Below are 27801 nucleotides of genomic sequence, written 5' to 3' on the forward strand. Positions count from 1 at the left end.
CCCTGTGTGCCCTGCCCACCCCGGCGGTCTCCTCTGTAGCCCTGCCAGAGCCAATCCGGCGACTGGCTGTAATAACTAGGACAAGCCGCTTCCTGGTTCTCAGAAAGGAGGAGCTGGGAGTCGGAGTGGGCGAGCGGAGGCAGAGCGCTGAGTGGAGGGGGTCAGAGGAGCCCCGGCGGTCCGCAGAGACAGCAGGATAGGGGACAGGAGAAAGGACACTTGGTGAGGAATAAACCCCCCTAACTAACACTGAGTAGAGGACGGAGCGTGTATTTCAGAGGACAAACGCTGGGAGGATTTAAAAAAAGGGGGAATTTAAAGCTGTATAAGAAGTCGTCAGGGTGGGACGGAATAATCCAGGAAGTGTTCGCCAGGTGGGAGGCGACGAGTTGGGACAGGTGACACTCTGGTACTCAGGTAACCGCTTCTTCCAATTCCCCTTCAAACGACTCATAAAAATAACACACTTTACATAAATATGAGTTATTTTGTGCTTTAACCGCGGCAAGAATAAAGCTTCCTGGCCGTTTCTGCTTCAGCACGGTGACATGAGAGACTTTCCACCTCTCTGATATTCTCTCTCTAGATATGAAAGTGTAGAAAATAAAAGTTGGCGGATGCGGCTTCTATAGGAGATGTGCGTTCAGGTGAGACAGGAGAGGAGCGGGGTCGGCGGGTACATTTCTGAACACCGGGCTGCTAATTATAGCCGAGAACACCGGCTGACATCCAAAACCTAACCTGCTCTCACGCACATCCACCTGGACGCGCGCGCAGTCACTAGAAAAGTATGGCAAGACATTAGTGCCAAAAATGGATGCTTTTTTCATTCGATCTTGGAAAAAGATGATGCATAAATAAAATATAAGATTAAATGTCCAGAATACTGTATTTTGTATACTACTGTTGAAAAACATTTGAACACTGAACATTCTACTTAGTAGCAAAATACCCTTTATATTTCACTAGTCATTGACTGGTGACAACTTCACCTTTTTGTTTCTTAGTGGCAGAAATGTGGCATTTGATGATGAGCTAAAAAGACATTTAATCATTGGTGATGTTATGAAATTTAATGAAATCCCACCAGTAGAGTCAGGGAGCCATAATAGTTGTGGTAAAACGTATTACTAGTACTACTTACTTACTAAAAAACTATATATTTCTCTTTCTTTTACATCTTACTGGTGTTTAGTGACACCTGTTAATGTCACAAGACTACTGAGATGGAGGCTACTGGACTTTTGGTTGTTTTTTCTGAAAAGGTTTCAGCATCTATTCCAGGATCTTTGCCGGCTCTGGCAGTGCAGATAAAAACTGGATGTAAGAAGCCTGGTTGTCTCAATTGAAGTCTGCTTTATGGTTGCTATGAAATGGATGATTTCAAAATTTTCACTGAGACTTGTTTTTGTATGGCTCAGGGTTATTTTACCTGGTTAATAAAGTTTGCTTTTTTTTCCTTTTTTTTTCACACAGAGCAGCTTAGCTCAGCTTGTTTATGAGTGGGGGTCAAAAAATTGTGGTAAATGATCTCACAGAATATGGGGCACCCACATTTTGAAACCCTTTGAGTTGTGCATGACCTTACTTGTAGGTTGTGCATTTGTAAATCTATCTATGTGCCTTCCGGTACTTTACTGCTTAGTTTTTGTTTAAGGTTATGGTTGTAATGAATGAACGGCATTGTGTTGGACTGAGAATCTTTCCTGCAGCCAGAGATAGTACAATAAACTTCAGAACCTATTCATTGGGCTTGCATTTATGAATATACAAAGGAAATATTTCAGCATTGTTTAATTATCACTCTTAACATTCCCTCCTTTGCTGATAGGTGGGAAAAGTGCTAATATTTGGCAATAATGGCTTGCCATAGTTCTACTGGATTTAGCCTTCTGTGCTAATAAAAGATCTCCCTACAGTGGTCTGTTAATCATCATCATCATCATTATCATCATCATCATCATCCCCACGGCGCACCCAGTGTTTTATTTTAATCCTGACCCAATCCTGCATTACAGCAGGATACATGCTCAGGCTGTAATGTTAGGTTAAGGCTTCTGCCTGCCACACTGGGTGGGGAGAAGACTGTCAAGCCAGTGGGCTTGTGTGTTTGTGTGTGTCTGTGTGTACTCATTATAGAGGTAGATGAGTTGCTGACTCGCCCCTCTGACAGACCGGCCTGACTAGCTCAACTCGTTTGGGTTTGGCTTCTTTATCTTGGCCGCAGCAAGTTGTTTAAGTCTTTAGGTCTTCGTACTGGTAAATTATCGCTTCCACTCGTGAGTAAAAATGAAATTTGGAAAGAGAAGAAAAAAATCTATCCCATTTTAATTTGACGGCACCTTTCCAGACCGGCGGGACCTTTCCAAACTGACATACGCTCATGATTTTGCAACAAGCTCTTAATACCAGCTTTGTTAACCTAGCAACTATTTATGTGCAACACAATTAGACGGTTGTGTTTCATCCCTCACCTCTGGTGTCCTGACCTGACTCCGTCATGCTTAGCTGTCTGCAGGCCTGCTTGCATCACGCATTTATTTACACTTGATCTGCATTAGACAGAGGCCAGTATGAGACTGTCACGATATGTTAACCTGGAGTAGAAATTAGAGATACATGTTTTAATCTGCCTGCAGCAAATTAAAACAGTTTTAAAATCAATCATTTGATCTTTAATCAGGAGATCAGAAACTCTTTTTTTTTTTTTTTTTGCTATTTAGAAAATGCATCGACCACCAGTATGAAGTTTAATGCAAACTTCTTTAGTTTAATTAAAAGCAAAGTTTGTTTATGTATTTTTCAATGCAGCATGAGTTTTTTTAATACATGATGGCTTGTTTTGTTGCCCAGTGATAAACTGGTGACCTGTCAAGAACTTACTGTGTTTGCCACCCAATAACTGCAGGACATCAGCAACAGCCCCCCTCTGCAGTCCTGCTTAGATAGGCGGGTATAGAAAAAGGATTGATGTTTCAGTGAGAACAATATTGTATTTTTTCTTTTTCTGGTTGCTTGAAAACTATTATCTCCATGCAAAAATATATCCAGCCTATTTAGCCTCTTAAATATGTTCTAACCCTTAAACAATGTCAATCAGTTTAGATTGTAATGCACAAATGAGCCTCATAGGCAAAGTGTTTGTAAAGCAATAATAATGTTGCATATAACTGATATCTCCAGCTAATGTTTATAGCCTAATTGTTTTTTAAAAACACATTCATTAGGATGGCACATGCTTTCTACGGTAATTAGGCGAATGCACTCTGGACAGGTCTGGTTATAATAACATATGAACTAAAATGATTAAGATTGCTGCTATTTTGGTTTTAAGAAACAGACCTAATCAGAAATTTTAAACAATTAACCAATAAAGCTCAGCAGACATTAATCAGAGGTTATTAGGCAGAATATTTGACTTTATTCCCCTCACAGATTCCTTAAGTTGATTTTAGCTGGTTTAAAAAGACCAGCTATACAGTTTAGAATTCTAGTTGGCAGTTGGCTGCTTTATAGTAGCCTCGTGAGACCATCCTGATCTCACGAGCTTTCAAGATTTCACTAATCAGTCTGGAGACTCTCCGTTGAAGAAAATTTGAAGCCGTTCACTAAACCAACGTCCAATCAGCGTTGGCTTTGAGGCGTGACGCAACAAGAAGCGCGACAGTTTAGTCTAAAGAACATGGCAGCTTCAGCCGATGAAGCTAGCGTTAGCCTGGCTATCAAGCAAGTTTTATCTGAGTATTTCTTCACTGAAAGCTCTGGAGGCTTTTCTCAGAGGAAAAGATGTTTTTGCTCTTCTCCTGACTGGTTTTGGCAAGAGTAGCCTGGCTGTCAGTACGTCATATGCTTCGTTGATCTGATTGGTTTATTTGGCCCGTCTATCACCAACATAGGCCAATTAGCTAACCAGTATTTTCGCCCCTTCCCAAAATTACTTCTACGGAAGGTTTCCAGATGGATATGCATCTGGCGGAGTCAGGTTAGCTTTATAGACCCTCCACTTATATTCTATTAAATGACTATATATATATATATATATATATATATATAGTCATTTAATCGAATAACTAATATATAACTTTTTTTGAAGTTTGTTACTGTTCTAATTGAATTAAAGAATTTATGTCTTGTTTTACTGTATGTAAAAAAGAACCTGTCTTTTGGTGGAAAAAAACAAAATCTTTTTGAATATTGAAAAATCTATGTTTTCTAACTGTTTTTCTTTTATGCAAACAAAAAATACTTTACTTTCTATGTTTTTCACAAGTAGAAATGTTCCAAATTTGTCCATTTTTTTTCTTTTTTTGCTAGAAACGAATGTAGCATCCCACCTGAGCTGGTTAATTGGCAATAACAGGTGCGGGGGGCGTAAAATATGGCTTACTTCATGCTCTGCTGTGCCAATGAAAGCCTCACCTTGGGCACTTTCTTTCATTTATGTAGTTGTTTAGGTCAGTTTCTGGTAAGTCTTGATACCAGTAACTGTTCTGGGATTAATCTGCATAGTCAGGCTTTCATTTCAATTTTATTTTCGAAAGAGCTGGAAACATGAGGGAAATACAAATACTTCCCACATGCCAGCACCTCTGTGGGGTATGTAATAATCATGTCTGTCTGTGAGACATATGTTTGTGTGGGCTTTCCTGACCCAACCAACTGCAGGAGGGCTTCTTTTTGAAAGAAGTCTAAACAGGAAGTGGTTGGTTTCTATCAGTTTTTTTTTTCTGTTCTTTGACAGGCCCCCCACCACCGCCACCACCCTTCATACTCCTGAATAATGTGATATATCATATGATCGTGTGTGGGTGTGCATGTGAGCCATTTGCATCTTTGCAGACTTACACATATTTCGCAAAACTAGAAATGAAACAAGTGTCTCTTAGTTAGGAAAGACGATCAGTTCCCATCAGTTCAGGATAACCAACATTCAAATTTGAAGAACTTCATTAGAATTTCTTTGCTTCCTTTTAGGTTTATGATTGCTGGTGTTTAAGTGAAAAAGGAGGACGGGATAATCGTGCGAGAGACAAACAGAAGGCAGCCATCGTCTCCTGAGTGTATGGACTGGAGGTAAGAATCTTGGCAGGTTTTCAGAAAACTTTGCTGTCTGTCCAGGTGATAACATTTATGTATTTTTATTGGGCTACACCAACATTTATTTTACCTTTTATTCATTTTTACAACCATCAACCATTTATATAAAAAAAAGACTTGATAGTTTTATTGAGGGTGTATTCTGTTTTATTGTAATAAGAATGGAAAAAAATCCCAAACACAGAAATTCAAAAAGCAAAATCCCAAGCAAACTACCTTTAAAACAGGGGTGGGACTTTTTGAATAATACCCAACTCTGGACATTTCCCTTTCCTTATTTTAAGCTTTGAAATTGGTTTCTATTCAAAAGATGAATAATAATCTGCCCTCACATGGTTTGATATGGTAATACTTGAGGTGTGTGAGTTTTGTCATCGGATGAATTGCAATCATTGTGTTGAAATAAATGTATTTTTTTTCCCCTTCTGAAGATGTAGAAAACCATTGGGATTATTTATTATTTATATTCCAATGGCACACACATTTTTAATACTCAAAGTCAGTGGTGATAATGCTAGATCATCCATCTAGAATGTGAAATATAAACTGTCCAAAAATTGTGCTGCATGGGTGTAGGGGACGGTATGAACAAGCTGTCAAAATAAAAACTAGAGAGATGTACACAAAAAAATCTTTAAGTCGCAGAAAAATGTAAACATTTTCAAAACCTGTCCTAATTTTATACATGAAGGCGCTTATATTCATGCAACAATCACCTATTTATGCTGACAATTACTTGTAGCTTATCATATTACCATGTGATTGTAAAAAGGTTGCCAAAAAGCTTGAATGCAGAGAAAAAAAAGTATTTTTTTAAAATTAATAATTGTAGTTCACTCTGTGATTGACCTCATCAAGCAGCCAAACCCACAGTTTTTTTAATCGGCAATGAGGATATTGATTATGCCCATATCTTCCACTCCTCTCTTCTTTTTTTTTTTCTCGTTGTCCTCAACACCTGACCTGAGCTTTAGCATCTGTGTCACTTATATCTACACTGTCTGAACACTTTACCTTGTAGACTTAGACATCAGCAATTTGTTGCTGGTTTCCGACTTGAAAAGTGTTAAGCAGACACTTTGGCAAGGACATTTTAAAGCTGAACAACCGACTCTTCCCGTCTGACGCACAGCCGCCCCCATAAAAGAAACCTAGTTTTGAGTTTTATCTCATAAACCTGGTTACCTTTCTGACAGTTAACTATTTGCTTTGGGTGGTAGAGGCAGAACTAGATGGGAAATTATGGATTTTAAGGATTTCAATAGTTTTATATTTGGATGCATCGCATTAGGAAATCATTGTATCACTATGTTTGACAATCAGGATTTGTGAAAGAAATTATACATATTTTCTACACTCCATAAAATTCCTGACCTTTTACATCTTGGTCCCAAGATCCGTATCAAATGTGAGATTAGGAATGGTACAAGCCCATCAGAATGGCCAAAGAAAATATTTAAAGATAATTTAAATAATAAAGATTATATAATAATATAATAAAATATTATACTGCATCACATCTGGGATAGAACATATGGCAAATATTGCAAAAAAAGCACATCTTTATGATTCAGATGTCGCATTAACTGATCTTGCAGTGATGATATATTGTGCTGCCCCACGTGGAAGCCATGTGGAAGCGGGTTATTCCCACAAAATTTGACTTTGGGCTTTTACTGTTTTAAGTTCTGACACTTCCCAAAAAGCCACTCCCAACCAAAATTTATGTAATTACTATCCCGGGGAACTCCTTCTAGATTATTAGAAACCCATCCCAGCTGACTACCACCTAAAGCTCATCCAGAGACAACACTTCAGCATACCAAGTAGGTGCAAAGGATACATTAAAACGCAGGAGGCCAAAATATATATTAGATATATTGACTTATTTTACTTTTCTGTTGTTTGCTACAAAATCCTGTGTGGTTTTGCTTCATGCATTTAATGTAGTTTCCAGCTGTATTTAATCAACTAGGCTTATTAAGTCTGCTTTTGAGTCAGAGGGGATTTGGTCATTTTCAACCATGCTATAAACAGAAAAGCAAACAGTTTGTAAATGCAGATATTTTGTGCATTTAAAAAGATTTGTGGTCTGTAAAAATCTTACTCTAAACAGTCTTTTTATAAAGTGTCTCTCAGGGTGACCCATCTGAGCTGGTGTGCCAGAGTTGAACCGTTCTTGAGCTATGGTCACAATACTCACAAAATCGTTTTCAGCACCAAAAGGAGCCCATTAGCCACACTTATGGCTGCTGTGGTGTATAAGAATATTTTCTTTTTCAATTGTGAATATTCGGAAGCTTCTGTGTGGACCTGCTGTTAGGTGAAAATCAGAAAATGATTGTAGATGTGCAAACCCTTTGTCTCCAGTCAGATTTACTAATTATTTAGATTGTTGGTCCTACAGTAACATCACATAGCAATGCTATTCCACCAAGTTTCATCATCATTCAGGATAAATAATTCAATTCATTAAAAAATAAAATTGTTAAGGTAGTTAAACAGCCTTAACCTCTCCTTTATTTCCTTCCAGACTACTTTTCATGCTTTCAGTCAGTTCCTAACTGGTTGCATACAGATTGAGATAATCTGAAATCCATTTGCGCTCATTTTTCAGGGGGAGCACTTAGATGAGAGCTCGACTAACTTCCTTGATATTGACTCCATCTATGTCATTGCATATCCTTTGCTTCTCTGACATAGTTTACACCACAAACACTTTGTGGTGGTCAAACTTTGGTGAACGGGAGGACGGAGGAGCCTCTTGGAGACCCCCCACCCCTCCCACCCCCGTCCTTGGAACAAAATATGAGCTGAATAAAGTGGTCAAGCAGTTGAATATTTTATAGGCAACCTGGAAGTTAATTCCTCTGTGGTTTGCTGGCTGCAGTCACACTCTAACTCCAACGGGCCTTTGAGATGGTTCAGGAATAATGGCAAAGAACAGGGTCATATATATTCAGGGGACTTTTGTGAAAATGTTCATATTATAGATTTTGTTGAGCCCTGAGACCTAATCAATTGTAGTTTAGCAATAATACAAAGTAATACATGAATCCAGTGTAAAGAGACTCAAAAATATTTGAACATAGATTTTTTTGTTAGAAAGTCTTTGAACTTATTGTTTTATTGACATTATTATTATTATTATTATTATTATTATTATTATTATTATTATTATTATTATTATTATTATTATTATTATTATTATTATGTTTTCTCAGAGAAGGTCTTTAAGGCCGTGGACACAAACCTCCATTCCTATACAATATGTTTTATTGAAACATTTTTAATCTATACTTTTAAAAATGTTCAGAATATTAGAAATGTTTAGTTAGAAGTCAGCTTTTCTGTTATGTTGGAGTTCCATGTCTCTTAGCCAACATTCAAAGTAACAAAGGAAACACTGCGTTCAAGCAAGAGATGATTCCACAGGGGTATAACTCTGATTAGCAGGAATGTCGGGAAACACAGTCTGTGGCCCTTTAGCCAAATCAAAGGCAAAGATGCTCAGGACATTAATGATATTCATATACTTTGTAGAAGCCCAACGTGTAACAATTTAACAAACGTTTTTTTCTAAACTTTATAGATGCACATTCATATTTAATTAATATGTAAGGGTGTAAGGTCTGTGATTAATATAATGTTATACACAAGATGCAGCAGATTTTACAGAAGTAGTTAAAAAAATGTGCTCCTGAATTTGGCATGTTTATGAATACTTATAAACTTGCTAATACCTTCTTGCTCTACTTTTGTTGCTCTTTAAAAGGCATAAATTCACCAATATTCTTTCCAATGTGCCATTAGAAACAGTAAATGCATATATTGGGGAGTGATTTTTGTACTTTATATTTCACTGCATGCATGTAAATCACAATAAGCAAAGGTGTAATATAACTGTAATAAGCATAATAGCATCCCTGGCCACAGTAGCAAAAATATTACCTTGCTTTTTCTTTTTAAAAAGCAATAAGTTATGCAATTTCACATTTTTGATGCTGCAATAGTTTAATTACAGCGATTTTTGATATGATTATTCCTATTGTGAGAACTTTTTTCTTGGAATCTCTTAAAAACTTGACATTATCTGTGTATCCAGCTGTTCTGCCTCAGCAGACTGGGGTTGTGTCAACCTGATCTGTTAGGATTCATCTCCAGTTGGCCAACACGGATTTACTGAGTTTAAATTTCGAAGTAGCTTAATGCCTTGTAACCCTAACGTTTTCTAAGATCCTCATTTGTGTGCAATTTTCTTCATGTTTGTGTCTGTTGTGGGCAAGCTTGCATGACGAATCATGTGACCGTAGCCTTGCTGCACTGGTGACAACCATGTGTCCATGAACCGGTGGATAGAGAGGGAAGTGACATATCGAGTGGTCTGTCGGGCGAGGAACACACTGGCGTCCGTGCACATACATGCACACTTGCATACATGCACATGGTTCCTGGAACTGCTTTAATTAGGGCATGTGAGCCCTTATAAATTCCCCCTTTTCAGACCTGGGTCTTTCAGTTTCATACGAACCAAGAGAGTAGGAGGAAGGTGGGGAGAGAAGAGAGAGAGGAGGAGGCAGGATGGGAGTTTTTTTCTTACCCCCCCATTTTTTAACGGTGTCTCATTGTCTTGTGTTATATTTGCTTCTATCATTCTGAGAACGTCTGGTGTATTACTCTGAACTCTGTTCATGCGAAAATGAGAAATTACACCTCTGCGCTCAAACTGATGCGTCATCGTTTGTGTGAGGGTCATAATGAGATGCCAGCTTCTCCATAAGACCACTGCAGGAACTCCACAGATTGTTTATTTCACTGCTTTGTTTAAACCCCCTTCTTAAGAAGGCTAGGCCTGGATTTCTGAATAACTTCACCACTTCTGTTGGCTGTTTCTCCATACTGAAACTGTAATAGCTCGGGGATGACTACATGCTGTCTGTAATCCAGGCTTCTGCCGTTGTTGTTGTAGTCAAGTCTTTTCCCCACTCGTTCTGTGTCAATAGAGGAAGTTGTGTATCTGCCATTTCCTCTTTTCAGTCATGAGTTTCTGTAACATTTGACAGCCCTCCCATGTTCTCGACCACCAGCCTCACAGCCCACGCCACCCCTAAAGTTGACAACTAGCAGGTGGCCTTAAATCGTCCTCATCGTCTTTTTCTTGTAAAGCATCAGAGAAAGGGAGACATTTGAGAGAAAAAAAACGGCCGAAGGGGTGGCAGTGATTCAGCTCTTCTAGTAACACTGCAATTGTTTCTGTACACATTGAGCGGGCGGTTATCATAAATAGGTACAGTGAGACAACACTTCAGGGAAAGTGAGAACAAACACCTAAACATGAGCAGGCAAAAAGGGACTTGGAGCTGCTGAAAGTGACCCCTTTCATGTTTTTATGCTCAAAGGGGAACTCCAGTAGCAGATGGAGGCCTATATTCCTGAGGGACTGCGTGTCATCCCTTTTTGGAAAAAAAAACAGTAAAATTATCTTTGTTATTATTTAAAAACAAATTAATAATGGATGTAAAAGGACATACGGTTGAAGCCAGTGATAAATGCTCTGTAGACAAAGACCTTCAGATGTTTACATACTCCAAGGCTCATATGCTTTTAAACTCTCTTGGGAAGCCCTGTTAATTGTTGGATCTATTTTATAGCAACAGTGAAATTAGTAATTAGACATGATATCAGGTAGAGAACTATGGACCTTCACAAGTCGGTTTCATTCTTGGGTGTGTTTTGGTTTGAAATGTGCATATCAGCCGCACAAGAAAAGTGGAAGATGTAAAGATGCTGACTGCGCTGTTGGAAGCGTGTCATTATCCAGAGGCGAACAAGTCCTGCACCGGTGTGCCTAAAATGCCGCTAAGCCTGGAAGAAATCTTTACTCCAAAATCAACATGGAAAACACATATCACAGTTTGTGAATCTACCTGAAGACAAAGGCCTTATATTTTGAAGATGTGACCTGTGATCTTATAACATTGGGATTTAAGTGTTCAGTCATATAGGCCGTTGCTAGATTTGGGGGAATAAATGTGAATTAGCCAGTTCGAATTAGTAATTGCCAAATTAGTTACCACGTAGCTTTAAGTCCATCTTTTAGACTAGCCTTCACCAAAGCCTGACGTCAGTCTCATATAAATATTTTGATAAGTGAAAAGAAGTAAGGTTGACCTAAATGTGCGACCCAGTTACACTAGTTCTGTCAGCAGAGGTGGGCCAAAACCTCAGCAAGCTATTGTGAAAACCTGCAATGTTTGAGCCAAGTCATAGAGTTTAGGGCAGCAATTACATCAATATTGCATGTAAACTTATAAAATGGAAGATCTGAAAAAAAGTGTTTGATTGTCCTGGCATTTGGCAAATCGCTATCATTTTGGTAACCCAAATTAACTTGAATGTTAAGTTTGATTTAAGGTCAGACAATAATAAAAAAATATATAATTTTTAAATCTAATATCTGGTTTCAGCTGTGTGTGCTTCTGGTTGGGATGTTACCTCCAATGTGGCATTTGAAGGTTGTGATGGAGATAAACAGGATGATAAACACTTTGACTTTCCAGACCCTCCTCTTAGGTTAATGTTGATGTTTTACAAGCGCAATGACTGAAAGCCCTTCCTAAATTAGCTTTGATGCATTTAATTCCCTGTAAGTGAAGCAAAAACAGACACACTCCTCCACTTCTCATTCACTGCAGCTAATCTGTCAGGAAGTTGACACATCTTTCTCTCATCTCCTCTGATTGCACTCCTGTCTTTCCCTTTTCTCATTCTACCCTTGGGAAGCAATTGTTCTTCTTCTGCTTTGCCTTTTTTCCTCCGAGCCGTTTCTGCATGTCTTTCGCTTTAATCTTTCCATCTGCCTTCGTGGTCGACCATCTTCACTGAGCACAGGAAGAGGAAACTGATCAGGATCAGTTCGATTTGCGACACTGCTGTGTGTTTCTGCATGTGTCCAGTACTTTTGCAATATGTTCCTTTTTATAGATGTAGGTTGTGCAGGACTGCTGCTGTTTTGATCCTCTTCGATGTAGCTTTAGCTCAGTAAATGCCCTAAAAACACAAACACTCACAGTTTCTATTCCTGCTAACAATCATGAAAGCTAAAAAGAAGTGTCAAACCATCCATGAAAACATCTTTGAAAACCTGGGAACGGGAAGGAAATCACACAATTAATCCCATCTTTACTTCATTACATGAATACAGATATTGTTTATGCATACACATAAATCCACGTTGTTCCTTAAACACTGCCTTCTTAAAAACCCCCACATCTTCCTAAACACCCACTCTATCTAAATTTTACACACACAGGTATTGACACTCATCTGTACTCTCAGTACTGAGAAAAAGGCACTAAAATAGTCTTTTATGCTTTCTTTCTGAATTTTATCATCGAAACGGTTTTCACTTCAGCTCGGAAATGATTTTGCAGACAGAATTTTTTGCACTGCAACGTTTAAGTCAGGTCCCTGAACTAAATGTAATTCTATAAGTCAAACCCTCTGGCTAAGATGTTTACAATAGCATTTTAGCTAAAACTCAATGTGTCTTAACAGTTTAATTTTCTTTTTTATTATTATTATTTTTTAGTTTGCAGTGCTCAAGCCACCATCAGAGGAATTGGGGTCAAGCTTAGTAAATTTGAAACCTTTTTACAAACGGCTAACAGCTTCCAAGTTAATTTTAGCCCAGATTTTATTAAATCTTATTTTAAATCTAATTTTATTAAATTTTATTTAATGTCAGCACAAGTTTAAATGTATTAGTAGTTTACTTTCACAGATCTTTTTTTGTTTATTTAAAATTCAACCTTTAGTAAAGTTATTCTGAGGAGGATAAGAGCCCATATTGAGAGTAAATTGTTTTTATTAAAATCATTGTTCCACTGATTTCAATTAAAAACCCTCCATTCCCAACATTCAGTGCTTGTAAATGGAGAGAAATGGCAGCTAACTTCTCTGCAGAATTCACACATTCTGGACATGGACTGTTTAGACTTTTACCATCAGGTGGGTTTTCTTTCTACTGAAACTGTTCACCATGATGTCCCTTTAAACAGAGTTCCCAGATCAACGTCAATCTTATTTTTTACCAATACAGCCATGTCTTCTTCTTCAAGAGAAAATGTACATATTTATTTTTAAAAGAAAATTAGTTCCTACTTATCTTCTTTTGAAATTGCACCTGTAATTTCTTCACTGGTAGCAAAGTGGAACTAAAGTCAAATTCCTTGTTATGCATAAAGCTGATTCTGATGTCCATCAACTGAATACAGCCTGATCACCTTCTGTAAAATTCACACACATACAGTATAAGCCAATAAAACACCCACAAGAGGAGAGATGCTTTTTTGCCAGAAGCTCCACAAAAATGTTCTTTCTGGCTGCAAATTTTAATACTTAACATGAACTGCTTGGAGACTTTGCTTCCTCCTCTACTGCATTTACATATTTGTGACACCACACAACAGAAGGTTCTGCTAGAAGACGAACTCGGGAGGAGGAGAGAAAACAAACGTCTCTGTTCATGTAGAATACAAGCTTTACAGATTAGTGAGGATGGTTTTTAGCTAACCTATTTAATTTCCTGCTTACAAGCCAAAACTCTTAGAGCACAACACTTTCAGAAACATTTTGATTTGAATTGCATAAAAACTCAGTAAACCATTTCCAGGACTGAAAAAATGTATGCAACCACTTTTGGCATTTACTTAATTATATTTAATTACTTTAACTAAATTGTTTTATGTCCTACCTTGCTAACATGAAACAATTGTGTTAAAGTAACTAAATATGATTAAGTATATCCCTAAAAGAGTTGCATTATGTTTTTCAGTTGCAGGTGTGCTGGTAGAAAGCTGAACATATGAATTATTTTCAACAAGACTTATTTTCTTCTTGCATCTAGGGGTTTGCATTTTGGTAACATCAACATCTCTCAAACAGAACTTAAAATTACAGAAACAAATACTAGCAATACAATTCCCACAAGGTAAATATTGAATACTTGAATATATAATGTATATCCTAGTATTGACAATCAAGGTGCATTGAAAGCTTTTAAAGGCCTTAAATTTTAAGTTTTATAAATATATGGCTGTTTTATGAAATGCGTTTATGTAAAGTCTTTAATTTAATCTTATTACTTTCATTACTATAATCTCTAAAAACAAAAAAAGCAACAGTTCTATTCTACATTATTAAAACACTACTAAATCAGATTTAGTTTTTTTTTTTTTTTGTATCTGCGTTAATTTATCACTTTCAATATTTTCTTAATTTCTTTTTGCTGTTTATGCTGTGATTAAATTAAAGAAGAAAACCAATAAACCCAGCCAAATGGAAAATACATCAGATATTTAGTCTCCTGCAAACCTGTAAAAAATGTTGCTCCTGAGACTGACTTCTGGTTTTTAATATCATGTTGCATTGACCACCTCCTTTATTGTGGGAAGGCGTACCTCTGAAGAGGTTCGTAAAAGATTGCATTTCAATAACACTTATAATAGTTAGAATATTTAGCAGAAAGACAATGAGGTTGTTGAGTCATACTAAAGCTTAATCACACCAAATTAATCTGACAATATATCTGTAAGCTGTTGAATAGATTAAATACAAGTTTTGTTCGGTTGTTGTGGTATATTTAAAAGTAGGTGTCAGTCTTACGTAAATGTTAATGATAATGATCTTAGGAATGCATTTAACCGACTGACGCTGGCGGTCTTTCTGCAGTTAGAAAACAATGCAGAGGTTTTAAACAAAGGGCGCCGAGACAAAAAGGCCTGAAGTTTGTCCTGCGACCAGCCACAGTGAGAAGGACGAAGATAAGAGCGGAAAAAAAACGCCGTAGGTAGAACCGCTTATAACAGTCGAGATCACAGTTTCTGATCTCTCTGTTCGATGGGATGCAATTGGACTACATCTTTTAAACTGCCTATTAAGACAAAGCAAAAGTCGTTCTAATGGAGAATTTCAGTGACTTAATAAAATGAAAGGTTATTCTGCATGCTTTATTTTTTTTCTGCAAAGTAGTGTGAAAATAAACCAAGTTTGTATTATGAGTTTCTTGGTCCACAGTTACACCCCCACAGTTCCCTGTTTGTACCACAGACTGACATGCTAAAACACCCCTGCTCAGTTACTGCAACTGTGCTTATAGATTACTCATGTTTGACCGTAACGAAGCTTTAAAAACCCGACTTTCGTCGATTCCTTTTTGTGCGTTCACACATTCTCTTAGCAGTGTTGTAAAAGAAAGCAGGTTTGAGACAGTGAGTGGGTCGCTTTTACACCTGTGTGCTCCAGCGTTCTCACACAGCTGAGGGGTAGAAACTGCTGACCAGATAAGGAGCTAAAGAAAGGGGGGAGAGCCAAGTGTGAAACCACGCTGTCAGCAGGCTTTCTCTCTCACATCTGTGCTTGTTCTCCATCAAATGGTGAAACTCCCTTTTGGTGATGCTAATGATAGAGGTGGCTGCTACCACATCGCTCCCTTAGACATCTGCCTACACACACACACACACCCACAGTTGAGTATACACCTGCAAGGAGTCTTGCTACTTCCTGTGGCTGCGTGCATGTGTTCACCTCTTGCTCGATCTTTGTGTTTATCTTCCAGCCGTCATGTCACGGCTGCTCTCCCTTCTGTCTCTCTCTTTCTGTCTCCCTCTCCTCTCCCCTTGTAACTCAACTCTGTCGACTCTTGTTTCACGTTTCGTTGCCAACACAGATTGTTCGAGGCCGGGACTAGATTTTCCCGTCTTAACCTCCCCTCTCCTCCTCTTTATCTTTTAGAGTATCTCTACACCCACTCCCCATTCTCTCACTCATTCTCATGTGTTTCTCCTCCCCCGTACCCTCCTTATTTTTGTGATTTCTAAGAATATGTGTGTTTTTAGAAGACGTGCCTCCCTCGTGTTCCTTTGTTACTGCTGTCATATCATTTCAAATCTCAGACCATTTTTCCTCTTTCCAACCTCAGATTGATTTCCTTTCCTGCTGCTGCTCCCAAAGCGTAAGAAGCTGAGCAGAAATGTTTGTGTACATTAATTTAAAAAAGAAGCAGAGCAAAAATATGCTTTCAGTTTCAAAGAACCTGCTCTCATCAGTTTTTAGTTTTTTTATGAAAGACTTTTAGGCCTACTGACAAAACTAATTTAGGTAAGTTAAAATGTGTTAACTGTTATCTATAGAGAATAGAGAATTATATAATAGATGATAAACCATTAAAAAAAAATTTTTCAGAAACGTAAACCATAATCTTGTTGCCTCGTTTATTATTTTAAACATGAACTTTATTATACAGAATGAACACCTGATAAATTCTGTAGAAGTGTTTTAGTACCTTTTATGGAAAATCCTATTTATTTATTTTTTTTGCAGTAATTGTAGCAGTAGAAGTACAACAAGCTGATTTTTTCTTTTTTAAGTAGCTATGCTATCTGCTGTTGTAGCTAGCCTGCAGTTTGCTGCTTTACATACCTCTCAACTATATCTATAAAAGTGTTACCATAAGGTGTTTAATGGATGGTGCTGCTTGAGTTGCCAATTTTTTTTTCACAAATTAAGAAAACTAATACAGTTAAGGGGTTGTGTAGTTCCCTATTTTCGGTCATCTGACTAGCAGTGTGCAGCATCTGCTGGGGAAATTGTATTGTTTGTTTTATGCTCCATACAGCCAGAGAAAATTCTTGTTAAAATGACTACCACAAAAAAAAAAAATCAATATCGATTTGTACCATGACTTTTTAAACCTCATTATGCATTGACAGTACTAAAATTTTAAAGTCAATACTGATACGCAGGAAAATATTTGACATTCGATACCATTTTCAATGATTCAGTAATTAAAGGTGTGAAATAAAAACTTTTCACCTAGAAAAGTTCACCTTTTTCTTCTCACAATCGATCATGGTTTCTCAAAAGAATTACGGATGCTAATAAAATAAATGTGAAAAACAAATAAATCAGAAATCTGAAATTACACAGTGAATATATTATTATTAAGCTCTGAAATATTCAAACAACACTTGTTTTTAGTATTGTTGTCATTCCAAACTGGATGCAGAGTTTCAGTATCAATACGTTTGACAACCTTATCTATTACTAATGACATAAAAAAAATGGATGGCTTATTATTTCAAAAAACAAAAAAGAGAACAAAATAATCAAATACGTATTTTGCATTATGAGCCTTAAGGCATGAAAAAAATAATTTACTTCCTTTGTTTGAATTATTTTTGTAAATAAAAGCTGATGTTTAAAAAATCTATAAAATGTATTTAAGAAAAGTTTAAATTATTTGGGTTTGTTACTGGGTTGATTATTTGGGAGCTAAAGCATAGGATAATGGAAATGAGGGCGCCAAAGACTTGGAGTTTATTACAAAAAATGTTGGAGTAAAGGTTACTGTGAAAACATGAGAAGAGCCTATTAACAGTTATAAAAAGCTTCTGAATACTACTAAATACCAACAAAGACTTCACCATTGGTGAATCATTTAGACATGCCTCTTGTTGTCACAAAATTATTGGATAATGTCAACATTTAATTTCCAAAATATTGATTTAAACTTGAGATCCTTTTTTGTGGGATGACTGTCATTTCCATACTGAAAAACAAAATTCTTGGTTGCAGTAAAGTAATTTTAAATCAGGATCATATTTTTGATACAGAATGAAATAATCCCCATCTTAAAATACTAATCATAGTTCTGAATTCATATTTATCACATATTTAAGGTCTGGTCAGTGTCAGTTAAGCTGTATAGAATTCTGTATTTCAGGAATATGGTTATGAAAGCATCATTACACCTTTCATTCAGGTTAGAAGGTGGCTGGTGTTAAAGGACAGAACATATATATATATGTGCACCCAAATGTCTTGCCCCATGTGCTGATAAGCTGATAATCCTCCTGCAGATCGCATGGTGTCCAGGTCTGGCATGCAAACTGCCTGCTGCTGCTGCTGCAGCCCAGTGCTGTGGTGTGGGAGGGCGAGGGGATAAGGGCCTCTGCTCTGCCAGCCAAATGAATAATGTAATGTGTTTCTGGAACGAAGACCACACCACACGCATGCGTCAGACTTCACACACGCACACAGAAAGAGACACCATAATGCCCCAGTCGCAGTAAGGAAAAAAAAGAGGGCTCACTTACAGGGGCTCTTAGAAAAATTACTACAAAAAAGCATTTGCTGAGTAACATCTGCTTGGTAGACTTCTCCTTTTGCAGCTCTGACTTTGCAGAGCACTGTCAGTGTCATTATCAGGGTGTCTAAAGTCTTGTCTTTGACAAATTCAAATGGTGATTCAAATTCTGCCTGGTCGGGTCTGTTTTTATATCTGCTGGTGGGATGCAAATGTGCAGTCCGGAGGGAGCTGTTGGGACACACGACAGGTGGACTTTTTGTTTCATCATCCTATAGAAATGGGCTGCATGTTTCAGCTTAGTTTCTACCAAACATTTAGAGATGTTGAGTTAAATTGTAGTTTTAAATATGAAGCAGTAGCTTTGGTTTTGTAAGCGCACATGCTCTCATCCCCCAGTTTCCTCCTCCTCCCCTACTCTTCCTCAGCGAAGGTGTCCTACTGCTACACTCAGTACCTTTAAATAAGTGCAAAGTTTTCTTTTTTGTCTTAAGCACTAAAGTAAAGGAAAGTGGTGTGAGGAAGACGAAAGTGTGGATGAGAAACGGTATGAGTTTGAGTTTTACTTTCCGTGCATTCGGTTGCTTTTGTTGTTTTTTGGGGGCAGTGGATGCTGCTTAACAGCCTGATTTGTTATGTGTGGTTAGGAATAACGGATGTTTCTTTATCTGTACGAAAAGCATGTGAGTCACAGCGCGTTTCGATTGACGAATGGACGCAAACGAGAACTTTCTGTCTTTGTTCTTGTCTCCTTTAATATGTTTTATAGCAGATACAGAGCAGCCTGGGAGGTATGGGATGTTTTTAAATGTAATTATTTTAGAAATCTGTTTTTTTTTTTTTTTGACAGCTTGCACTTGTTTAAATCTAAACACATCTAATTTAGTTAGTGGGGTTTGGATGAGGAAGCATTCACCCAGCCATATGTGCTGTACCCACACACACATACAAACGGCCTTTTTGGAAAACATCTGACATCAGAATTTATAAGAGCCTTTCTCCATCTTCCTCTCAGACTGGGTTTTGTGTGAAAAGCATAAAGTCACATTTTCCCCACTTTAGAGTTGGAGCTTGATATAATTGAGGTGGACTGGGAAAACTTACAGCCTTAAATGGAAAATAAGAGCCATAAAAATAATAACAGTCCCAGTTGTGTGTGAGGTTAAGCTTTGTTTTATACAGCAGGCTTTTTAGACTTTTTCCTTTTGTTTTTTGTTTTTTTCAAGCAGGCCTACATGCAAAACTTTTCACTTTTTTACTCTGTCATTTAAGTTGAATGTTTTTTTGCTTTTTAATTTTTTTTTTTAGTTTTCATTTCCCCATCAAGTTAACATTTTTTTACCTTCACATTTTTATCTACTATCAATATGAAACCAGCTCCACCGTTGGTTATAACAAATAATGTGTAGTTTTCAGTCTCCGTCAGAGTCGGATCTTCAGAAGAGATTCAAAATTTTAAGTGTCAAGAGAGAAAGGAAGAGGGTGCACATAACGAAAGCAAGGGATGAGGACAGCGTAAAGGTGCAGGGCGGATTAATCTGTCTGCTGTCGACAAAAAGAGTGGGAGGATGAGTGCTAAGAAACAAAGGCAGATAGTTGTTGGAAAGATGGCATCTGAAGAACAGAATTGATTAATAAGCCGAACAGTTGAAGGATTTTTAAAACCACTTTGACTGACTGAAATATGAATGGAAAAGACTTTAAACATGTCAAGAATAAAGTAGTAGAATGTGGGCATTTTGTTTGCCTTTATGAGCAAACGATTTAACATTTCTCTGAGGGCTGTTTCTAACTTTGTGTGGCAATATTCAGCGTCTTATGCAGGCATGTCCTTGGTAACTAATAGAAACAAAGTGACGAGGGAAGGAGTCAGTCGAGGGTACGGACTGTATTTTGTGACTCACAGACAGTCAGCAAACTATTGGGAATCGTTGGAGATTTTTTTATTTTTGCAATTTTCCGAACCCATCAGGGTTCTTAGGAATATGCCTAAAATAACAAGCTTGAACCACCTACCACCTATGATGTGTGTGTGTGTGTGTGTGGTTTAATTTTTTTCTTCCCCAGAGCCGGAAACTTTAAAGTGCATTGTTGCCTGCTCCTCCTAAAAACCCCTGTCTTTCGCTTCTCTGCTGATTCGTTTTCATTATCTGTGATTCGTTTTAAGCTTTCAATAACACCTGCCGTTTGTATCAATGTTGATAATTTAGATGAATTTGGGAAAATGCAGTCCTCAAAAGGCTTGCTATTATCATGCGGGACACACTGTACCCGTTCAAGGTCAGATCAAGTATTTGCACTCTGCCCTACAGAGATCTGCCTCTTGGATTTAGTCGTGCTGGCTTTATTTGCAGTTGTATATCATCTAATTTATAAGGCTAGGGCAAATAACAATTAAATGTTTGATAATTTTGTTATTTCTTTTATTTAAGTATTTTTTTCCACCTTGATAAAGTTTAGCTGTTTAGGAAAGTGTGACTCCTTCACATAAGACCAGAAATAACACCACATGAGACCAAATCCTCACATTTAGTTCTCTAAAACTTTGGTTTCAGTATATTTAATATTGACCAAATCTACTGAGAATTATAGAAACCATGTGCAACAAATTAAAAGGACTTCCTCACTCTTCTGTCTCAGAAGTTGGGTCTGCTCACTGTCATTAGATTGAAGAGAAAAAAACATTCAAAAACACTTTTTCTGTTAACGGATATCTGTAAATATTTGCTATACAGGCTTGATGTTATTGTCGGAGGAGCAGAGGTTTAGTTTGCCTTCAAAGGAAGAGCTCTTTGCACCGCTTTGTCTCAGAGATGCGGTATAATATGGTTTAACTCTCATATTGCACCTACCTGAATGTTTGATTGGGGTGCAAAATGACTCAGAATCACAATATGATTTCTGTTCTTAGTTAGTTTTTATAACTTTGACATTGTTTGAGCTGATTGCAGTTTATTTTTGATCTGCTTTTGATTGCGTCTGCAGATTTTCCTTCTTTTAATCTACTTAGACTGATGTTTGGGTCCTAACCCTCAATGATATTTCACCCGAAGCACTTGGTTTAACCTCTGACACACTACTCTCCATCTACCTGTTGGGTCCCCCTTGCTCCGAGGAAGGGAAGGAGATGGTGTTTATCGGAAAGTGTTCGGAAAATGGGCCGTTGGGTTTTGGAGAGAGGGGGCGCGTAGGCGACGATTGTTTAGGGGGGAGGGGTATCTCTAGATCTGTCTTCGTCAGCGTGCACCCTCTTTTCATACAACAGGAAGGAGAGTGAGTGACAGAATGTTTGAGAGCCGTAGACATCCCCAAGGACGGGAGCCTAACCCCGACCTTTGACAACCAGATCAGACCTTCAACTGGCACATTTGAAGGGGAGAGAAAGATAGGAACGAAGAGGTGGCTTTACAAGGTAGCTAAAAGACGAGCAAAGAGCGAGGAGGAAAAAAATGGATACCACGAGACAGAGGCTGCCTCGTCTCCAAGGGACTGTGCCTATAAAGATGGGCAAGGTAGGACTGATGTTTAAAACCTTACGGGTGGGACGGCTCTACTTCTTTGAAAAGAAAGATATGACATATCCCTAGGGGTGGGATAGGTTGAAACTTAAAAGAATATTTTAAGTGCATATATTTAATTGTTCTTATAATTGTAAGGGTGGAGTGCTTACGTATCTTATTTTTTTTGTCTTAAACAGTCTGTTGTAAAGTTCGTCACCAGTTAAGACGAACAATAGTGGGTGGGGGGAGCCACCGACTTACATGGAAGCCTATGCGAACATGTTTTTGTGTGTGTGTGTGTGTGTGTGTTTTTAATAAGGTGTGTTTTGGAGCAGGTTATTCAGGTGGGTGTGCTGTTGTTGTGTAGAGCCCTCTGGGTATGTTGCAAATGCTGTTAATGGACAGGGGGGGGCTGCCAGTTGCTATGGAAGGGAGGCGAGGAGCAGAAGGGTGGTGATGGTGGCAGGGGGGGAGTTAAGTTGTTTGTGGAAAATCTGGTCTGCTCAGGTGCGTGAGAGATGCACTGTCGGCCAGGTACAATACGGACGGGGCGAAGTGCGTGCTTAGAGATCCAAAGCAGGGAGTAGTTGGGTCTCATTACTGGCAGGACTCTTCAAAAGAAAAAAAAAACTTATTGTCCTTTTGGCTTTCACTTCTGGAGTTTGTCGACAGCCCATCGCTCATGCCACTTGTTGAAGAACCGGCTTTTGAAAGGTCTTCGTTTGATTAAAAAATGTCAGATAGGGCCCTATCGCACTCATGAACATCTGAGTGGCGGACATTTATTTGAGGCCTCCTGTTGCTGTTTTCCTTCCTCATTCTTTCACTGGTACTCCCCCTTTCACCCACTCTACGCTGTCACTTCCTCCCTCACCCCAGCTTGCTTTTCTTCTCTTACTTCTCTATTAGCCCTTTGTAAGTTCTTGTCCAGGTATTTTAATCAGTTGCCTAATGCTATAAAGGTTTCACACACGAATTAACCTACTGCCCCTTGGCTACTGCACCCATAGGGCATTGCACAACCCTCTGTCCTTTCCTCATCACCACCAGTCATCTGGCCCTGCATCACCCTCTGTCTAGAGATTAGTTCTACTTTTCTTCCTCTCCTCCTTAAAAATTTTGCCTCAGCATAAAGTCCATTGTCTCTATTCTTCTTTCTATTACCAGCCCCCACCCGATGAGTTGAAATCGCCTCCTCCTGATTTAGTAATCTGGATGGAAAATACAGGATGATCATGGGGGGTGAGTGGTTGTTAAGCCCTGTTTAAATTGTCCCTCACGTGAAGGAGGACTCCTCATGTCAGTCACGCTACCCAAGGTTTACTTTTAGAACGGTTAAGCAGAGGACTGGGTAATCTCTGTTTCTTAGAAACTGCAAGGACATAATAATGATATTGGAGTGCTTTGCGAAAGTACTCCTTGAAAATGTTCAAATTTTGTCACATTACATCCCCCTCGAACTTAATCTGACATATTTTGAGGGGATTTTAGGGGAAAATCCAACATATAATGATGAAGAGTTTTGAGGACGACGGAAACCAAAACATGGTTGTTAAAACATTTTAATAATTAGTTATTTTTCAGGAGAAAGCATCTGAGAGCATATATTTTGGCTTGGGACATATTCTTAATGCTATTTAGGTGTGACTTTGACTGGGACGTTGAATACTCTTTGGTCTAAACATTTCTGTTATATATCCTATTTAAATTTAATTTAGCTGAGGATTACTTGATTCTTTCTAAAGCTGAAGTTGATATTGTTGTAACTCATGTTCTAGAGGGTTTTTCAATGAGTTGTCTGTGATCATGACTGGAGGCAGGAAAGATCTCCTGTAGTGGTCTGTCTTACCGTATGTCGGATCTGGAGAAGCCTCTGACTGAAGACGCTGCTGTTGTGTAACAGACTGATGCAAAGGTTTTATGGTCCTTCTTCTACTAGAGCAGCCATGTCCAAAGTTCATCTTCATGGGCTGCTCTCTTACATGTTTAAATGTTTCTCAGCTTCAGCACATCTGATTTTGTTGATTGCAGTTCATCCTTTATCAATGGAAATAAGCAGTGCTGAAGCAGAGAAACCTTTAGAACCTGCAGGGGAGTGGCCCTCCAGGACCGACTTTAGCCTGAACTAGAAGATGGGAGCTCAGTTTGAAACTCCAGACATTTCCGGGCCTGTTTTCTCCATTGTTTTCTTGTTTTTACCACCAATCAATATTCCAGTTGACTGCAGCTTTCCTGTCCCTACGTAAGAAAAGCATTCCCACAGAATGATGCTGCCAACACCGTGTTTCACAGTGATGATGGTGTGTTCAGGGAATTGTATAGCATTGTTTTTCTGTCACACATAGAGTTTAGAATTTGCTTGGGTCCCTTTTGTGTCCAGATAAAATGATTGCATATTAATGAACAAAGTTTTTTTTATTATTGTCATAGATAACAAACAAATAATAGTCCTAGAGGTAGGAATACTGTGCACTGCACGTCTACAAGTAAATGGTATGTTTAAACCAAGAATATGTCATTTTAGAGCTGAAGAAATTAATCTGATTAATTGTGATAATTGGAAATTGAAATAACAGTTAACTAATTTAGTTATTGATTAATTGTTAGTTGCGGTATATAGACTCTAACACAAGCCATTAGCTGAGAGAGGAAACCCATTCAGGAAAGGGATAAAGTGAAAATTAATTAAAAATTTGGCATTTTAGATAGAAAAGCAGTTGAATGAATTGGCAAAGAAATAGTTTGTTGCAGCCCTATGGAAGGTCTTCAGTGGTTTCACAAACTTAACGTTCCCCTTCTGTGCTGTAGGTGGCGATGTCTCCAGGAGAGGACGGCCTGATTGGGATCCCCTTCCCGGAGCACAGCAACGAGCTCTTGTCCCACCTCAATGACCAAAGGAGGACAGGACTCCTGTGTGACCTCACCCTGACCTCCCGCGGGGCTCGCTACCCAACACACCGCTCCGTCATGGCAGCCGTCAGCCTCTACTTCCGTCGGCTGTTTGGAGCGGAGGAAGGGGGTGGTGAGGGCGGTGGGGGATTCAGCGTTTGCCAGCTGGACTGTGTTGCCCCTGATGCCTTGGATGCCCTGCTGGAATTTGCTTACACCGCCACACTTACCATTCCAAGCTCCGGGATGAGAGATGTGCTGCGAGGTGCTCAGCTGCTGGGTATCCAGTGCGTGGCTGATGCCTGCAGAGACATCCTTGGAGAGACGGGGGAGGCAGAGGGGGAAACTGCAGGGGAGCAGAGACCCCAACAGATGACTATCGAGAGGACGATAGAGACAACAAACGTTGTAGAGAAAATATCCAGAAGAAAAAATGAGAGAAAGAAAGTGAGAAAAGTTGGCTTACGTCCCAACAACTTCTCACCTCTGTACCCACTGGCCGCCTCTCCTGCCTCCCACCCTTCACCTCCCTCTGATAGCTTTCGTTCCCTGCCCCCTACCCAGCCTCCCAGTCCTGAATCAGAGGAAATCCATCCCAAACTTGGGCAAAATGGGGATCTGAGAGCCATCAGAGAGCCTGGGAGAGGAAACACACTAAATGGAGGGCTCCTTCACTGGGCACAAGAGCGACCTCTCACCGCACACCAGCCTCCCATCCAGAGCGACAAGCTCTCTGAAGATGATGACATGGAGGCGTTAGGTGACGATATCGTGGTGATGGGATCCAGCTCCATACCTACCTCTGTAGCAGATCGGGGTGCAGCCACATCAGTAGCAGGAGGGGGTAGGAAGAGGAAGTCTCAGACCCCTCAGCAGTGTCCAGTATGTCAGAAGATTATTCATGGGGCGGGAAAGCTGCCCCGCCACATGAGGACACACACCGGAGAGAAACCCTTCCAGTGCTCTGCCTGTGGAGTTCGCTTCACCCGGTATAAAAAGTTCAAAAAAAGTTTTATGTCATTTTATCTTGTCCGTATACCGTCTCATTTTTAATTTCCTTTTATTTAGCAATGATAAGTTGAAGATCCACATGCGGAAGCACACAGGAGAGCGCCCCTACACCTGTTCCCACTGCCCTGCACGGTTCCTCCATTCATACGACCTCAAAAACCACCTGTCCCTCCACAGCGGGGCGCGACCTTTCGAGTGCCCACTCTGCCACAAGGCTTTCGCCCGAGAGGACCATCTCCAGCGCCACCGCAAGGGCCACAGCTGCCTGGAGCTGCGCACTCGTCGGCCCAAGCGGGTCCCCGAGCTGGCAGAGGACGCAGGTGAGAAAGACGGCATGGGAGATCATCCCAGCCCTCTGTCTCTACAGGCCCACCACACCATGTTTCATCCCCACTCAGTGTTGGAAGGTGGATCTGCCAGTCGCCCTTCGCTGATATTCCCAGGTGGCATCGACAGGGAGCGGTCGCTGGCTCTTCAGACTCTGGCCCAACTCAACTCCCAGAGCCTGGCCAACTACCCTGAGCTCCTTCTCAGAGGGCTTGAAATGCGAGGCAGTAGAGAGATGGAGAGAGAAGGTCCTGGAGGAACGCGTTCGCCGGCTCTTCAGCGTGATAGATGGGCCGATGAAGTAGAAGACGAAGAAGCAGAAGAGGGGGAATAGTTCAGACTGTTATGTGGTAAAGCATCCACAGTAAAAAAATCAAAATAATAATCTCAGGTGGCTGGACTAATGACCTGCTGCTCCCATACAGAGAGCACTTAAAAGACCTTACAAAAAAAAAAAAAAAAGGAAAGACGGGTTTTCTGAGATATTCTAAATGTGGGGCTCTGTTTTTGGATTTTCTTTTTTGGCATACTTGTCTAGTAATGTTTGCTGTTTAAGTATTTTAATATCAAGTTGTCTCTTCAGTTTTTTTTTTTCCTTGCTGGTGTTTGTTAAATTTATGGTCACCAGGATGCTTTTCACTATGCAAACTAAAATCCAGGGCTTCAGAACAGAGAAATACCTAAAGATTTATTTTTGCTGATTCAGATGCAGTTTGAAATCCATATCGCCTACAATATCACAGTAAGGTTTGTGTGCCCGCTGTCCTCTGGTGACTATCGGTGAAAATGCAGTGAAATATAATCAAGCTCATTCCTTGGATTAAAAGCAATAATCTTGTTTTTGTTGGTGGTATAATCTTTGCTTTATTTTGGTGCTTAAACCAAAGATTTGCTTTTTTTTTTCTAGTGTAGGAGAAGACGAGAGAGGTTGAACTGTAGCCAATGTTGGGTTTGAAGAGAAGAGTCTTCCCAACTCTTTTGAAAAGCCATGAGAAAGACTCTACTTGCAATATTGGAGTGTTTCAGAGCCAAGGGGCTCTGGGCTAAATGCCTGACCAAAAAGACAAAGTCTGGATTTGTGGTTTTAATGCTGGTAAAAGACACATCTTTTATCAGTCCTGCGATGCTCTCTCATTTACATTCTTTAAAAAAAAAAAGTGTGGCAAAATGTAGGGATTACTGAGATAATATACACCCTTCTTGTGTATTTATTTATTTATTTCTATTTATTATGAACATCTTAAGACCAAATCCAGACCCGAACCCAGTCTTTGTGAAATCCTACAAAACCCTGCACTGATGATTTTTGCTCAACAACCCCATACACCCAAACGCCTTGTTTTTTAAAAAGGCTGATTGTCTTCTTTCAAGCCATTCTTCCTCAAATGCATTCTTTGCACATTTAACCCACCAGGTTCTGCAGTAATACAGGCACATTCCACCCTTCAGAGGGTAACACAGAAGGACTAGAGCAGAGGCATCAGGGAGTGTGGGGAGGGGGGGTGGGGTAATAAGAAACTCCTAAAGCTGGAACTCAGTGTGGACAATACGTATCTCACACTATTACATAGCAGTTCTTATAGTTTGGCTGTGACTAAAAGGGGCCATTAGGTTTTTTTGTTTTTGTTGAGTTTATTCATTTCTGACCAAAATCTACATGCTTTCCATGGCTGTTTAGCTGCAGGTCACGTTTGCTTGCTGGGGAGAGGGTTGATTTTCTTCTCATTCACATCGAAGTCAATGTAGCATATGTGCTGTTTTGGCCTGTCTTTGCTGTTTTGGAACTCTCCGTTTGTTTCCATTTTATTTGCACTATGAGATTGGAGAGCT

The 27801-nt window shown here is 39.3% G+C and overlaps 1 protein-coding gene across 2 annotated transcripts; it reads left to right on the plus strand.

Annotated features, from left to right (window-relative positions):
- LOC107088830 (zinc finger and BTB domain-containing protein 7B-like) lies at nt 1-27462 on the plus strand. Of its 2 annotated transcripts, none has more exons than XM_015381255.1 (4): nt 1-417; nt 4975-5073; nt 24553-25622; nt 25702-27462. In XM_015381255.1, the coding sequence occupies exons 3-4, from the start codon at nt 24559-24561 to the stop codon at nt 26303-26305; spliced, it is 1668 nt and encodes a 555-aa protein (XP_015236741.1). In that variant the 5' UTR covers nt 1-417; nt 4975-5073; nt 24553-24558; the 3' UTR covers nt 26306-27462. The 2 variants fall into 2 exon arrangements, with proteins under 2 accessions (XP_015236741.1, XP_015236742.1); XM_015381256.1 differs by having other exon boundaries at nt 1-222.
- The last annotated feature ends 339 nt before the right edge of the window (nt 27463-27801 follow it).

The sequence above is a fragment of the Cyprinodon variegatus genome, unplaced genomic scaffold, assembly GCF_000732505.1.
Source record: "Cyprinodon variegatus isolate N-32 unplaced genomic scaffold, C_variegatus-1.0 Scaffold229, whole genome shotgun sequence".
NCBI classification, from domain to species: domain Eukaryota; kingdom Metazoa; phylum Chordata; class Actinopteri; order Cyprinodontiformes; family Cyprinodontidae; genus Cyprinodon; species Cyprinodon variegatus.

Bases quoted from the DNA above. Each gene is read 5' to 3' on its own strand.
- LOC107088830 (XM_015381255.1), top strand. From the start codon at position 24,559: ATGTCTCCAGGAGAGGACGGCCTGATTGGGATCCCCTTCCCGGAGCAC. The intron at 25,623-25,701 runs GTATAAAAAGTT...CCTTTTATTTAG, and splicing joins TGTGGAGTTCGCTTCACCCG to CAATGATAAGTTGAAGATCC.